General features: G+C 43.1%; 1 protein-coding gene across 1 annotated transcript; it reads left to right on the top strand.

Moving 5' to 3' along the window:
- Positions 1-200: 200 nt before the first annotated feature.
- On the top strand, positions 201-15,535 carry LOC123102925 (E3 ubiquitin-protein ligase UPL2). Its single transcript, XM_044524397.1, has 18 exons — positions 201-440; positions 551-692; positions 2,255-2,350; positions 2,437-2,640; positions 2,763-9,213; positions 9,956-11,043; positions 11,148-11,447; positions 11,533-11,740; positions 11,851-12,107; positions 12,186-12,457; positions 12,648-13,755; positions 13,838-13,984; positions 14,068-14,148; positions 14,234-14,459; positions 14,544-14,683; positions 14,791-14,897; positions 15,001-15,087; positions 15,204-15,535. The coding sequence occupies exons 2-18, from the start codon at positions 582-584 to the stop codon at positions 15,409-15,411; spliced, it is 11,091 nt and encodes a 3,696-aa protein (XP_044380332.1). The 5' UTR covers positions 201-440; positions 551-581; the 3' UTR covers positions 15,412-15,535.
- Positions 15,536-16,079: the final 544 nt, after the last annotated feature.

Genomic DNA, 16,079 nt, shown 5'->3' with positions numbered 1-16,079 from the left:
GGAAATACATCCAGCCGCTTGTTGATTTTATCGTATTTAACGGCTCGCGAGGCGGTGGATCTTTTAAAAAGATCCGCCGGCCAACGCGTAGAAGCCTCCATAAAAAACCAACATATCAACGAAAAAAAAGAAAAAAAGGAAAAAAAAAGGAAAAGTCGTGGCGAAGTACAGCTGGAAAACCTAGCCAAACAGAGCCTTGTCACGCGCCGCGCCCGTGACCTACATTGCGCCTCCTCTTCTCTCGTCCCCTCCTCGCCCTTCACAAAAGCACCGCTTCCCCAGGTTCTCCCCCCTCTCTTCATACCCAAACACCTCAACTCCTCTTCTCTCTCCTCCCTCAGCCATCTCTCCGAATCCCGCCTAGCCGCCTCCCTTCCCAATCCCCGCGGCCTCCGCCTCTGCGGCCGATGTGCTCTCCTCGTCGGTCGAAAACCCTGAAGGTACCCGCCCCCGCCCCCTGCTACCGCGATCGGGCCTCGGGTCTTCGAGAAATACTTAGGGTATTTTTCTTCGTTGCGCTGATTGTTTTGGCGTTGTGTTTGTTGCGAAGGTGAGGCACAAGTGAGAAATCCCGATCGGAGATGGCAGCGGCGGCGATGGCAGCGCACAGGGCCAGCTTCCCGCTGCGGCTGCAGCAGATCCTGTCTGGCAGCCGCGCCGTGTCGCCGGCGATCAAAGTCGAGTCCGAGCCGGTGAGCCCCCCCCCCCCCCCCCCCCCCCCCCGATTCCCTTCGCGTTCTTAATTTTAGGGTTTTGATCGGGGTGGTTGTTGGTGCGAACATGATTAGTTTGGCTGAATCCTCACTAGGTCTTACGCTAGGGTTTTGATTTGACGCCGGCGTTGCTTTGGTGCCCGTTCTGTGGTAGTGTTCCGGTTTATGAGCCTCTCTCGGGGATTGGTATGAAGCGTGGGAAGTGGTGCTGCGGTTAGTACTTAGTGTTTAAGGTGATCTCTTGTTCAGGTGTTTGTGATTGGGTTATCTTAGAAAAAGTTACAACGTTTTGCCACTGAAGGATCCTATGTTTATGCTGGCACTGTTGTGGTGCTATTCTTTTACCACTACATGCACCTGTATAAGTGCGATACCTATGTTAATGTGGTGCCTTTTGTTGGTACATCAAGTGCAGTAGCGCATAGGATCTTAATCTAACTGTGGCGTATGTCCCTCCATGAGGTTCATACCATGTTGAGAAGCACCAAACTAGTTTTGATTGATGGGTTCTACGTACAAGGGTTTGTTTTCCATGCTGTTTGTGCTTATGCGTGTAGTTGTTCCTTCTTCAGAACTTATGGGTCGCAACTGGATGCCCTCCAACTTTCTGGATTTTGTGTTGTGGTTTTGTCTGATGTGCCTGTTAAAGGACAATACTTGTGGTGGTTGTTGTATTGTTCATGTGGAGTTTGTCATCCTGTTTTCGCTGACTGTAGGGCTATATCACTATTGTGTAACGTGGCCATCTATGCTTGTGATTTGTACACCTAAATAAGACATTCGATAGCAGCTTCCATGTTGATTCTCTGTACATGTTATCAGCATTTCAGTCGAGGTTACACATTTGGTTCAAATATAATGTAATTACTTCTAACTCATGGAGGCTACCAATGTGTTTCAGAGGTAGTTTAGGTTATAATAATAATGGCTTTAAAAGGTATTATGTTTGCTATTTTTTCTTTTGTTTCTAGATTGTGTAGTTGATTAGAAGATATGTATCTTGATTTTGCAGATGCATTAGTGCCCTGTAATTTTTATTATCAGTACTAAGTTTCAAATTTAAAGGTTTGTATGTTTTAGGGTGTAGCCAGAATTTCAGATGGTCTAAAATACTAGGGACCTTGCTCGAATTAGATTATAGTAAACCTGTGCTCTAATGTCTGAGGGTAAATACTATCTGAGGGCCACTTGTAACGAACTATTTCAATGGACTTCAGTGTCCTATTCAGCTTGTAGTTAGCAATGGTCAACTGTGCTCTTATACTAGTATTAGAATAGAACACAAATGTTTAGTTAGTGGATATCGTACTCTTGCAAAGGTGCAATAGTTCCCTCACATTTTCAGGATCAAGTGGTTAGGTATGATAGGAAGGTTTGCGTGACATCATAGTAAGTATGCTTGTTTCTCGAGTGTTTTTTTGAATGAGGTGTGATTTTTTTGCGATATGTGCACCTCTGTGCTTATATACATAATTCATTTGTCTTGTATCATGGGAACACCTTTTATAAACTGGTTATAAATCACGTTCTATTTTTTGCAGCCAGCAAAAGTTAAAGCATTTATTGATCGTGTAATCAATATTCCACTACATGACATTGCCATACCACTATCAGGCTTCCATTGGGAGTTCAATAAGGTGACAGTTTTACTTCTTCTGAATTTGATTTCAATTATGTTTACACTTATTTTCCTTACCTGCTTACTGTTAACATTTGGTTGCAGGGAAATTTTCACCATTGGAAGCCTCTGTTTATGCATTTTGATACGTATTTCAAGACATACATCTCTTCTAGAAAGGATCTTCTCTTGTCTGATGATATGTCTGAGAGTGAACCGTTGACAAAAAATACCATCTTACAAATTTTGAGAGTTATGCAAATTGTGTTGGAAAATTGCCAGAACAAAACAACTTTTGCTGGTCTTGAGGTAAGCTGGTGTTTTTTTTTATGTGCGTTTGAACTTCTTTACTAATGTCCCAGAGATGGGAATTTCAGACCCTTATTTTTATTCCACTTAAACTGATCATTGCCATCTACTCCTTGTATCAGCATTTTAAGAATCTGTTGACATCATCAGATCCTGAGGTAGTTGTTGCGGCTTTGGAAACTCTTGCTTCAGTGGTGAAAATAAATCCTTCAAAACTACATATGAATGGGAAACTGATCAGCTGTGGAGCTATAAATAGCCATCTTCTATCATTGGCCCAAGGATGGGGTAGCAAGGAGGAAGGTCTAGGCTTGTATTCCTGTGTTGTGGCAAATGAGCGAAATCAGCTGGAGGGGTTGTGCTTATTCCCAGCAGACATGGAGAACAAATATGATGGCACACAGCATCGTCTTGGGTCCACTCTTCATTTTGAGTATAATTTGGCACCTGTCCAAGATTCTGACCAAGCCAATGACAAGTCATCTAATCTCTGTGTGATACATATGCCAGACCTGCACCTTCGGAAGGAGGATGACTTGAGCATATTGAAGCAATGTATCAACAAGTTTAATGTGCCTCCAGAGCACCGGTTTGCCTTGTTTACAAGGATAAGATATGCACATGCTTTTAATTCTCCGAGGACATGCAGGCTATATAGCCGCATAAGTCTCCTTTCTTTCATTGTTCTCGTGCAATCCAGTGATGCCCATGATGAACTGACATCGTTCTTCACAAATGAGCCGGAGTACATAAATGAGTTAATCCGGCTTGTTCGTTCAGAAGATATTGTTCCTGGGCCCATTCGTGCACTGGCTATGCTTGCACTGGGAGCACAGCTAGCAGCATATGCATCATCTCATGAGCGAGCTAGGATACTGAGCGGTTCAAGTATCATCTCTGCTGGTGGAAACCGCATGGTCTTGCTCAGTGTTCTGCAGAAAGCAATATCATCCCTCAGTAGCCCTAATGATACTTCATCTCCTTTAATTGTTGATGCCCTTCTGCAGTTCTTTTTGCTTCATGTGCTGTCATCTTCGAGTTCTGGGACCACCGTTAGGGGTTCAGGGATGGTTCCACCTCTTCTGCCTCTCCTGCAAGATAAGGATCCTTCCCACATGCATCTTGTCTGTTTGGCAGTAAAGACCCTTCAGAAGCTGATGGAGTACAGCAGCCCTGCTGTTTCCCTGTTTAAAGATTTGGGTGGTGTAGAACTTTTGTCTCAGAGGTTACATGTGGAGGTGCAGCGTGTTATTGGTGTTGCTGAAATTACTTCAGTGGTTGCTAGTGATACATCGAAATCAGAAGATGACCATCTGTACTCACAGAAGCGACTGATTAAGGCTTTGCTCAAGGCATTAGGTTCCGCTACATATTCTCCTGCGAATCCTGCTCGCTCTCAAAGTTCCAATGATAACTCTTTGCCCATGTCACTTTCCCTTATATTCCAGAATGTTGGAAAGTTTGGTGGTGATATATACTTCTCTTCAGTTACTGTTATGAGTGAGATAATACATAAGGATCCTACATGCTTTCCTGCTTTGAAGGAACTTGGTCTTCCTGATGCTTTCCTGTCATCAGTGACTGCTGGGGTGATACCATCTTGTAAAGCTCTTATATGTGTACCCAATGGCCTGGGCGCAATCTGCCTTAATAACCAAGGACTTGAGTCTGTCAGGGAAACTTCAGCGCTGCGTTTTCTTGTAGAGACGTTCACTAGTAAGAAATATCTGATACCAATGAATGAAGGTGTTGTTCTTTTAGCAAATGCAGTGGAAGAGCTTATTCGTCATGTGCAGTCCCTTAGAAGTACTGGTGTTGACATCATCATTGAAATAATCAACAAACTTTCTTGTCCTCGTGGTGATAAAATCACTGAAGCAGCCAGCGCTGAAGAAAAAACAGATATGGAAACAGATGTTGAAGGGCGTGATTTAGTAAGTGCCATGGATTCTGGCACAGATGGAACTAATGATGAGCAGTTTTCTCATTTGAGCATTTTCCATGTTATGGTATTGGTGCACAGGACAATGGAAAATTCAGAAACTTGCAGGCTGTTTGTAGAAAAGGGAGGTCTACAGACTCTGTTGACACTCTTGCTGCGACCTACCATCACCCAATCTTCTGGTGGGATGCCTATTGCTTTGCACAGCACTATGGTATTTAAGGGCTTTACTCAACAGCATTCTACTCCACTTGCGCGTGCATTCTGCTCCTCTTTAAAGGAGCACTTGAAGAATGCCCTACAGGAACTTGATACAGTTTTTAGGTCATGTGAAGTGACTAAGATGGAAAAAGGAGCCATTCCATCACTTTTTATTGTTGAATTTCTGCTCTTCCTAGCGGCATCAAAAGACAACCGCTGGATGAACGCTCTACTCTCAGAATTTGGTGATGTCAGCAGGGATGTCCTGGAAGATATTGGAAGAGTTCACCGGGAAGTGCTTTGGCAAATTTCACTTTTTGATGAGAAGAAAATAGAGCCTGAAGCTAGTTCTCCTTCAGCAAATGAGGCCCAGCAAGTTGATGCTGCTGTGGGCGACACTGATGATAACAGATACACCTCCTTTAGGCAATATCTTGATCCTCTTTTAAGGCGACGGGGCTCTGGGTGGAACATTGAGTCTCAGGTGTCTGACCTTATCAATATCTATCGTGATATGGGCCGTGCAGCTACTGACTCTCACAGAGTTGGTGCTGATAGATACCCTAGTACAGGGTTGCCCTCAAGTTCCCAGGATCAGCCATCCAGTTCATCTGATGCAAATGCGAAGTCAGAAGAGGACAAGAAAAGGTCTGAGCATTCATCCTGCTGTGACATGATGAGGTCACTTTCTTACCATATTAACCATCTGTTTATGGAGCTTGGGAAAGCAATGCTGCTTACATCTCGCCGTGAGAACAGTCCTATAAATCTACCTCCATCTGTTGTGTCTGTTGCTAGCAATATTGCTTCTATCGTGTTGGAGCACCTCAATTTTGAGGGGCATACAATCAGTCCAGAGAGGGAGATTACTGTTGCTACAAAGTGCCGATACCTTGGAAAGGTTGTTGAGTTTATTGATGGGATATTGTTGGACAGACCAGAATCATGTAATCCAATCATGGTGAATTCTTTTTATTGCCGTGGTGTAATTCAGGCTATCTTAACCACATTTGAAGCTACCAGTGAGTTGCTTTTTGCAATGAACAGGCCACCCTCGTCACCTATGGAGACTGATAGTAAAACTGGGATGGAAGAGAAGGATACTGATTGTTCATGGATTTATGGCCCCCTTTCCAGCTATGGTGCAGCTATGGACCATCTCGTAACATCATCATTTGTTCTTTCTTCATCGACAAGACAACTACTTGAGCAACCTATTTTTAGTGGAACTGTCAGGTTTCCACAAGATGCAGAGAGATTCATGAAGTTGCTTCAATCTAAAGTCTTAAAGACTGTTCTTCCCATATGGGCCCATCCACAGTTTCCAGAATGCAATCTTGAGCTAATCAGTTCAGTCACATCGATCATGAGGCATGTTTACTCTGGGGTAGAAGTAAAAAACAATGTTAGCAACATGGCTGCTCGTTTGGCTGGTCCACCCCCTGACGAGAATGCAATTTCCTTGATTATAGAGATGGGCTTTTCTCGTGCCAGAGCTGAAGAAGCATTAAGACAGGTTGGAACAAATAGCGTTGAGATCGCGACTGACTGGTTGTTCTCACACCCGGAGGAACCACCAGAGGATGATGAACTTGCTCGAGCTCTTGCTATGTCTCTAGGGAATTCTGATACACCTGTTCAAGAGGAAGATGACAGAACTAATGATCTTGAGCTCGAGGAAGTAAATGTTCAGCTCCCTCCCATGGATGAAGTATTATCTTCATGTCTTAGGCTGCTACAGGCAAAGGAAACATTAGCTTTTCCTGTCCGGGATATGCTTGTGACTATCAGCTCACAGAATGACGGCCAAAACCGTGTGAAGGTGCTTACATATTTGATTGATCATCTGAAGCAGTGTCTTGTGGCATCTGATCCTTTAAAGAACACTGCACTATCTGCTTTTTTCCATGTTCTTGCTTTGATTCTCCATGGAGATACCGCTGCCCGTGAAGTTGCCTCAAAGGCTGGTCTTGTCAAGGTTGTTTTGAATCTGCTGTGCAGCTGGGAGTTGGAGCCAAGGGAAGGTCAAACAACCAAGGTTCCCAATTGGGTTACTTCCTGTTTCCTTTCTGTTGATAGAATGCTCCAGTTGGAACCCAAGTTGCCAGATGTTACTGAGCTTGATGTTCTCAAAAAGGATAATTCACCTACACAAACATCTGTTGTGATTGATGACAGCAAGAAGAAGGATTCAGAATCTTCCTCAAGTGTAGGGTTACTGGACTTGGAGGACCAGGATCAACTTTTGAGGGTATGCTGTAAGTGCATTCAGAAGCAGTTGCCTTCCGGTACAATGCATGCTATTCTTCAGTTGTGTGCTACACTGACGAAAGTCCATGTGGCTGCTATCAGTTTTCTCGAGTCTGGTGGCCTACATGCGTTGCTAAGTTTGCCGACAAGTAGCTTATTTTCTGGATTCAACAGTGTGGTTTCTACAATTATCCGTCATATTTTGGAGGATCCCCATACTCTTCAGCAAGCTATGGAATTGGAGATACGCCATAGTCTTGTCACGGCTGCTAATCGGCATGCAAATCCTAGGGTTACACCACGTAATTTTGTTCAAAATTTGGCGTTTGTTGTATACAGGGACCCAGTGATATTTATGAAAGCTGCCCAAGCTGTGTGCCAGATTGAGATGGTTGGAGATAGACCGTATGTTGTTCTATTGAAGGACCGTGAGAAGGAAAAGAGCAAGGAAAAAGAGAAGGATAAGCTGGTTGATAAGGATAAATCATCAGGTGTTGCCACAAAGATAACATCAGGGGACATGGTTATGGCATCCCCTGTAAGTGCCAAAGGGAAACAATCTGATTTCAGTGCAAGGAATATGAAATCTCATCGCAAGCCACCACAAACCTTTGTCACTGTTATTGAGCATCTATTAGATCTAGTCATGTCCTTTGTCCCACCACAAAGAGCTGAGGACCAATCTGATGGTTCGTCATCCATGGACATGGATATTGACTCTAGTTCAGCAAAAGGTAAAGGGAAGGCTGTTGCTGTCACACATGAAGAGTCCAAGCAAGCAATCCAAGATGCTACTGCATGTCTGGCTAAAAACGCATTTGTCCTAAAGCTGCTCACAGATGTACTATTAACTTATGCTTCTTCGGTTCAAGTTGTTCTTCGCCACGATGCTGAGTTCAGCAGCACGCGAGGTCCTACTCGGACCAGTGGTGGAATATTTAATCATATATTGCAGCATTTGCTTCCACATGCTACAAAGCAAAAGAAAGAAAGGAAGCCTGATGGTGATTGGAGGTACAAATTGGCAACAAGGGGTAATCAATTTTTAGTGGCTTCATCTATTCGTTCTTCAGAAGGACGAAAAAGGATCTGTTCTGAAATCTGCAGTATATTTGTTGAGTTCACAGACAATTCTACTGGTTGCAAACCTCCAATGTTGAGAATGAATGCTTATGTTGATTTGCTCAATGATATTCTGTCAGCTCGCTCACCAACGGGCTCCTCACTTTCAGCAGAATCTGTAGTTACATTTGTTGAGGTTGGCCTTGTCCAGTGTTTAACGAAAACCCTTCAGGTTCTTGATTTGGATCATTCTGATTCAGCAAAGATTGTAACTGGTATTGTCAAGGCTCTTGAAGTGGTTACTAAGGAGCACGTTCATTTAGCAGATTTTAATGCTAAAGGAGAGAACTCATCAAAGACTGTTTTGGAGCAGAACAATGTAGATTCATCATCAAATAGGTTCCAGGTTCTTGACACAACTTCTCAACCAACTGCAATGGTAACTGATCACAGGGAAACTTTCAATGCTGTTCATGCTTCAAGAAGTTCAGATTCAGTGGCAGATGAGATGGATCATGACCGTGATATAGATGGAGGTTTTGCCCATGATGGTGAAGATGATTTTATGCATGAGATTGCTGAAGACAGAACAGGAAATGAGTCCACAATGGATATTCGGTTTGATATACCACGTAATAGAGAGGATGATATGGCTGAAGATGAAGATGACAGTGATGAAGATATGTCAGCCGATGATGGTGAGGAGGTTGATGAAGATGATGATGATGAGGAAAATAACAACCTGGAGGAAGACGATGCCCATCAGATATCTCATGCTGACACGGATCAGGATGACCGTGAGATTGATGAAGAAGAATTTGATGAAGATCTGCTAGAAGAAGAAGATGATGATGAGGAGGATGAGGAGGGTGTAATCCTTCGCCTAGAGGAGGGGATCAATGGAATTAATGTGTTTGACCATATTGAGGTTTTTGGGGGGAGCAACAATGTTTCTGGGGATACACTGCGTGTAATGCCATTGGACATTTTTGGCACAAGACGGCAAGGCCGTAGTACATCTATATACAATCTGCTTGGGAGAGCAAGTGACCAAGGTGTACTTGACCACCCACTCTTGGAGGAACCTTCGATGTTACTTCCACAACAGAGGCAACCAGGTATCCTCGTAAATTTGTTCTGTTTACACATTTTAGGCTCTGTTTGGATGCAGGTCATTTCTAAAACCACAGTTTCCAAAAACCAGTGTTTGAAGTCCTAGTTGCAATATACCACAGTATGCAGATAGTGAGGTTTCCTGCAGTATTTGTAAAGCTACTACTAGGTGTTTGGCACCTGCACTATTTCATAGAGTATTTTGTGTATATACATATTATTACTGAAATTGAGAAAGTTTAACCAAAATTGCACAGTATGCATGTGAAGCAACAAAATTCATCTGCTTGCCTGAATATATGTGAATACTGATAGGCTATAACTAGCTCATATTGGTCTGTTGCTTGCTTTATTTGTATATCCGTTGTCCTGTTGGCTTGTTTCGTGATAATTTTGGCATGATAAACTTCTCCTGTACAGCTTCAACATCATTTTTTGCTCCGGTTCTGTAGATGGAGCCAGACGGGAAGATGTAGCATTGCTTTCTTGTTTTTAAAAAAAGTCAAGAGTGGATATTTTATTACTCCAAAAAACTATTGTATCAGCAATACTACGGTTTACAAAGCGTATTACTTGAAGCGGAACACCTCAAATGATTTCTAAACTCCATTTTTTGAGAAACTGTGTTTTTTTAAAGATCTTCTAAAAATGCTATGCATCCAAGCAGTGCCTAAGCAGTTAACCTTCTTAAACTGTTCCAGCCTGGGAGATCATGCATAGCTTAACCAAATTATTGTCTCTTTTCAGAAAATTTAGTTGAGATGGCTTTCTCTGATCGGAATCAGGAAAATAGTTCTTCCCGTTTGGACGCTATATTCAGAAGCTTGCGAAGTGGACGGAATGGACACCGATTTAATATGTGGCTGGATGATGGCCCCCAACGCAATGGATCTGCTGCCCCTACAGTACCTGAAGGCATTGAAGAACTTCTGCTCTCTCAGTTGAGAAGGCCTATGGCTGAACATCCTGATGAGCAGAGCACACCTGCTGTTGATGCTCAAGTAAACGATCCTCCCAGTAATTTCCATGGGCCAGAAACTGATGCAAGGGAAGGATCAGCAGAACAAAATGAAAACAACGAAAACGATGATATTCCTGCAGTAAGGTCTGAGGTGGATGGCTCTGCAAGTGCTGGTCCTGCAGCTCCTCACAGTGATGAACTTCAAAGAGATGCATCCAATGCAAGTGAGCATGTCGCAGATATGCAATATGAACGTAGTGACACAGCTGTCCGTGATGTGGAAGCAGTAAGCCAAGCAAGCAGTGGTAGTGGTGCTACTCTAGGTGAAAGCCTCAGAAGTTTAGATGTGGAAATTGGAAGTGTTGAAGGACATGATGATGGTGACCGGCATGGCGCTTCAGACAGGACACCTCTGGGTGATGTACAGGCAGCTACTCGATCGCGGAGGCCTTCTGGAAATGCAGTACCAGTCAGCAGCAGGGACATATCATTGGAGAGTGTTAGGGAGATCCCCCAAAACACAGTCCAGGAATCCGATCAGAATGCCAGTGAGGGGGATCAGGAGCCTAACAGGGCTACTGGGACTGACTCAATAGATCCTACATTTTTGGAGGCTCTTCCAGAGGATTTACGGGCTGAAGTTCTTTCTTCACGTCAAAATCAAGTGACTCAGACTTCCAGTGAGCAGCCTCAGCATGATGCGGACATTGATCCTGAATTCCTTGCTGCACTGCCACCTGATATACGTGAAGAGGTTCTAGCTCAACAACGTGCCCAACGGTTGCAACAACAGTCTCAAGAGCTTGAAGGACAACCAGTTGAAATGGACGCTGTATCAATTATTGCAACCTTCCCTTCGGAAATACGGGAGGAGGTATAATCATGTTATTGATCTGTCTCATTTTGAAGCTTTTTTTGGCATAACTTGCTCTATGATTCTATCTTCAGTTACTATTATTTGATTTGCTTTTATTCCAGGTGCTTTTGACGTCTCCTGATACTCTACTTGCTACATTGACACCTGCACTAGTTGCTGAAGCCAACATGTTGCGTGAGAGATTTGCTCATCGATATCACAGCGGTTCACTATTTGGCATGAACTCCAGGAACAGGAGGGGAGAGTCCTCTCGTCGTGGTGATATCATTGGTTCAGGCCTTGAAAGAAATACTGGTGATTCGTCCCGTCAAACGGCCAGCAAGTTAATTGAAACTGTAGGGACTCCTCTTGTTGACAAGGATGCTCTCAATGCTCTTATACGATTACTTCGAGTTGTCCAGGTAATTCCCTTTCTTTGTCTGGTGGTTCTACTGTTTCTGGTGGTGCATGCATAGTAATAATAACTTTTGCCTCTATTATCTACAGCCTATATACAAGGGCCAGCTGCAGAGGCTTCTCTTGAACCTTTGTGCTCACCGGGAAAGCAGAAAGTCGCTGGTTCAAATTCTGGTGGACATGCTTATGCTTGATCTGCAGGGCTCTTCTAAGAAATCAATTGATGCAACAGAGCCGTCATTTAGGCTATATGGGTGCCATGCAAATATCACATATTCACGCCCTCAATCCTCAGATGGTAATTAATTTTGATCTTGTTTCAGTTTTTGTTGTCAGTTTGATTGTTCCATTGCTATATATTTGCTGAGAATTCTATCTGACTTGTCATTTCTTTGTTGCGATAAACAGGTGTGCCACCACTGGTTTCCCGCCGTGTGCTGGAAACTCTGACATACCTGGCAAGAAATCATCCAAATGTGGCTAAGCTCTTACTCTTTCTTCGGTTCCCCTGCCCGCCCACCTGCCATACTGAAACACTTGACCAGAGGCATGGAAAGGCTGTCCTTGTGGAAGACGGGGAACAACAGAGTGCTTTTGCACTCGTTCTACTTTTGACTCTATTAAATCAGCCTCTTTATATGAGAAGTGTAGCTCATCTTGAACAGGTTCACAATTTGTTTTCACCATTTTCGAAATAGATATTTTTCTTGGTTGAGTTTTTCTTAATCATTTGATATTTGTAGTTACTCAATCTTCTGGAAGTTGTCATGCTTAATGCTGAGAATGAAGTAAATCAAGCTAAGTTGGAAAGTTCATCTGAGAGACCGTCTGGACCTGAGAATGCAATACAAGATGCCCAAGAGGATGCCAGTGTTGCTGGATCATCTGGAGCGAAGCCCAATGCAGATGATAGTGGTAAATCATCCGCAGATAATATAAGTGACCTGCAAGCTGTTTTGCATAGCCTTCCGCAAGCCGAGCTTCGGTTGCTATGTTCATTGCTTGCGCATGATGGGTATGAACTTCTAACTTCAGTGAACTTCCTCAGTAATTTATACAATTTGTTTTCCCTATTGGCTTGCATTGCCATAATCATGCACACTATTGTTTTGCTCAGTTTTATTTTAGTATTTGATAAGTTTTTGTGTTAGATGTTCTTGTATCAGTTATCCTTGCCTAATAGGTTGGTCCTTATTTGTTTCCAGGTTATCAGACAATGCATATCTCCTTGTAGCAGAAGTTCTGAAAAAGATTGTAGCTTTGGCTCCTTTCATCTGTTGCCATTTCATAAATGAGCTTTCACGTTCGATGCAAAATTTGACTGTTTGTGCCATGAATGAGCTTCACTTGTATGAAGATTCTGAAAAGGCAATTCTGAGCACATCATCAGCCAATGGCATGGCAGTTCTAAGAGTTGTGCAGGCCTTGAGTTCTCTTGTCACATCTCTGCAAGAGAGAAAAGATCCAGAGCTTCTTGCAGAGAAGGACCATTCAGATTCCCTGTCCCAGATTTCTGATATTAACACAGCATTGGATGCATTGTGGTTGGAGCTAAGCCACTGCATAAGCAAAATAGAGAGCTCTTCAGAATATACATCAAATTTGAGTCCAACTTCTGCAAATGCAACTAGAGTATCAACTGGTGTAGCACCTCCCTTGCCTGCTGGAACCCAGAATATATTACCGTACATAGAATCCTTTTTTGTGACATGCGAGAAGTTACGTCCAGGACAACCTGATGCTGTTCAAGAGCCTTCAACATCTGATATGGAGGATGCTTCAACATCTAGTAGTGGGCAAAAATCATCTGCAAGCCATACCAGTCTTGATGAGAAGCACACTGCTTTTGTTAAATTCTCGGAGAAGCACAGAAGATTGTTAAATGCTTTTATCCGACAAAACTCTGGGTTGCTAGAAAAATCATTCTCTCTGATGTTGAAGGTCCCCCGCTTGATTGATTTTGACAACAAACGTGCATATTTCCGGTCTAAAATTAAGCATCAGCATGACCATCATCACAGTCCTGTTAGAATTTCTGTCCGACGGGCGTACATTTTGGAAGACTCTTATAATCAGCTTAGGATGCGCTCACCCCAGGACTTGAAGGGTCGACTCACGGTTCATTTCCAAGGAGAAGAAGGCATTGATGCCGGTGGACTCACAAGAGAGTGGTATCAGTTACTATCACGAGTGATTTTTGACAAGGGTGCCCTTCTATTCACGACTGTTGGAAATGACTTGACATTTCAACCAAACCCTAACTCTGTGTATCAGACTGAACACCTCTCATATTTCAAATTTGTTGGACGAGTGGTGAGTAAAGGATTATTGATATTATTATTACTACCAGCTACCACCACCACCACCACCACTACTAACAATTTTTTCTCCCTAGGTTGGAAAAGCGCTCTTTGATGCCCAACTTTTGGATGTCCATTTCACTAGATCTTTCTACAAGCACATACTTGGTGCCAAGGTTACTTACCATGATATTGAAGCCATTGATCCTGCTTACTACAGAAACCTTAAGTGGATGCTTGAGGTATGTATTTTTGTGTCTACGTTTATGTTTATGCCGACTGTTGACTGTCCAGATGTGACGTATTTTCCTTTTCTTTTGTGCAGAATGACATAAGTGATGTCCTGGACCTCACATTTAGCATGGATGCAGATGAAGAGAAGCTGATATTATATGAGAAAGCTGAGGTACGCCCTCTCCCCCCCTTTCTCTCTGTTTTGCTCCTTTCTCTCTTTGGTTAATGTGGTGACTGTAAGTACCAACTCTATGCAGGTAACTGATTGTGAGTTGATTCCTGGAGGGCGTAACATTAGGGTCACCGAGGAGAACAAGCATGAATATGTGGATAGGGTAGCAGAGCATCGTTTAACCACTGCAATTAGGCCTCAGATTAATGCTTTCATGGAAGGATTTAATGAGCTCATTCCTCGCGAGCTAATATCCATTTTTAACGACAAAGAGTTTGAACTGCTAATCAGTGGACTCCCTGATATTGACTGTGAGTTGAAAGAGTTAATTCAGTTCTATAATGATCCGTTTAGATCTTGCATGTGCTCTACTTATTTTGTACATCTGCTTTCAGTGGACGACCTAAAGGCAAATACCGAGTATTCTGGCTACAGCATAGCTTCACCAGTTATTCAATGGTTCTGGGAAATTGTACAAGGTTTCAGCAAGGAGGACAAAGCTCGATTTCTCCAGTTCGTTACTGGCACTTCAAAGGTATTTGGTGAAAGCACGACCTTTTAAATTGTGAAGCTATTATTGTTTATGAAAATTTGTTCTAGGGTACCTGTTAACTCCTGATCCCGCTTTGAACTGAACCGCAGGTACCTTTGGAGGGTTTCAGTGCGCTCCAAGGAATATCTGGGCCACAAAGGTTCCAGATACACAAGGCATACGGCAGCACCAACCATCTGCCCTCAGCTCATACTTGGTAACCAATCTTCACTAGTCCGTTATGCTTTTGACTTGTCAGCAACCATAATTGTTTCATTTAGGTATATACTGATTTGCTATTCTGCTTCTGCTTGCTGCAGCTTTAACCAACTGGACTTGCCTGAATACACATCCAAAGACCAGCTGCAGGAGAGGTTGCTATTGGCTATTCATGAGGCAAATGAAGGGTTTGGATTTGGTTAATCAGTCATTCCCGCACTTGTGCATTCGCTGCTGGGTATTTGTACAGATAGTACGGGAGTTGCAATAGGCAAGTGGGAATGTGTGCGTGCTTGTTCCACAGTCTGCTAGATCCCACTAGTTGGCAACATGAAGCATCAGCCTTAGGCACTACCAGGAGGTTCTCGATATTTGTTGGGAAATGGCCGAGATCTACCAGAATCATTGCATTGCAAACAAGTTACTGCAAAGAATGTGCAGTGAGTGGGAGTTTAAACAGACACCAACTATTTGATGTTCATAATATTGTTTTTCTTTATGGTCAGCTTTGACCGTTGCCCTGTTAAAATGTCATCTTGTTTACATTGTATTTAGCTGGAAGATCTTTTGAAGTCTTTTATAGATGTGCGGAATAGACTGGTAGAATGCAGCAATAAGACGAGTGCAATTTTCTCATAATCTGTTACTCATCTCGTCTCTTATGCCTCTTCTTGTGGTTGCATCTGTTAATCATTCAATACCTGCCAAAGGTCAAACCACATAAGCAAAACCGTATGGTCTGACGGTCACAGCAAAGAGTATCCTAGTCGCTTTCATGTCTACAGTGCCCTGAATTACAGCAGTAAAAGAGGATACGACTCGTGACTTGTTAATCATGGCTAAAACACAAAGGGGACGCTGAGCGGGGCAGTTGTTAGTTCCAACTTATATCATGGTGACAGGCTAAAACACAAATGGGATGCTGAGCGAACAGTCCCTTCACACAAAAAACTAGTGACACAATAGGAGTTCCTATTTGTCCAAGTAGCATCACTGATTCGCAAATTTTGGTGCGGTAGCTGTTAAGAATAAACCGGTGTCATTAGCGCTAATTGTTGTTAGGATTCTGTCATGTCCGTACGGGCGTTTTTTCACGCCAACAGGGGCTATTGTAAACGGATGCTTCTCCGGAGGCGCCCCAAATCCTTGTATAAATAGGGCGTTGCCCACAATTAATAAA

Source organism: Triticum aestivum, chromosome 5A (genome assembly GCF_018294505.1).
Source record: "Triticum aestivum cultivar Chinese Spring chromosome 5A, IWGSC CS RefSeq v2.1, whole genome shotgun sequence".
Lineage (NCBI taxonomy): Eukaryota > Viridiplantae > Streptophyta > Magnoliopsida > Poales > Poaceae > Triticum > Triticum aestivum.
Note: the sequence above shows the minus strand (reverse complement) of the source record. Positions and strands in the feature narration are given on the sequence as shown.

Bases quoted from the DNA above. Each gene is read 5' to 3' on its own strand.
- LOC123102925 (XM_044524397.1), top strand. From the start codon at position 582: ATGGCAGCGGCGGCGATGGCAGCGCACAGGGCCAGCTTCCCGCTGCGG. The intron at 12,458-12,647 runs GTATGAACTTCT...ATTTGTTTCCAG, and splicing joins TCATTGCTTGCGCATGATGG to GTTATCAGACAATGCATATC. The intron at 14,149-14,233 runs GTACGCCCTCTC...AACTCTATGCAG, and splicing joins TATTATATGAGAAAGCTGAG to GTAACTGATTGTGAGTTGAT.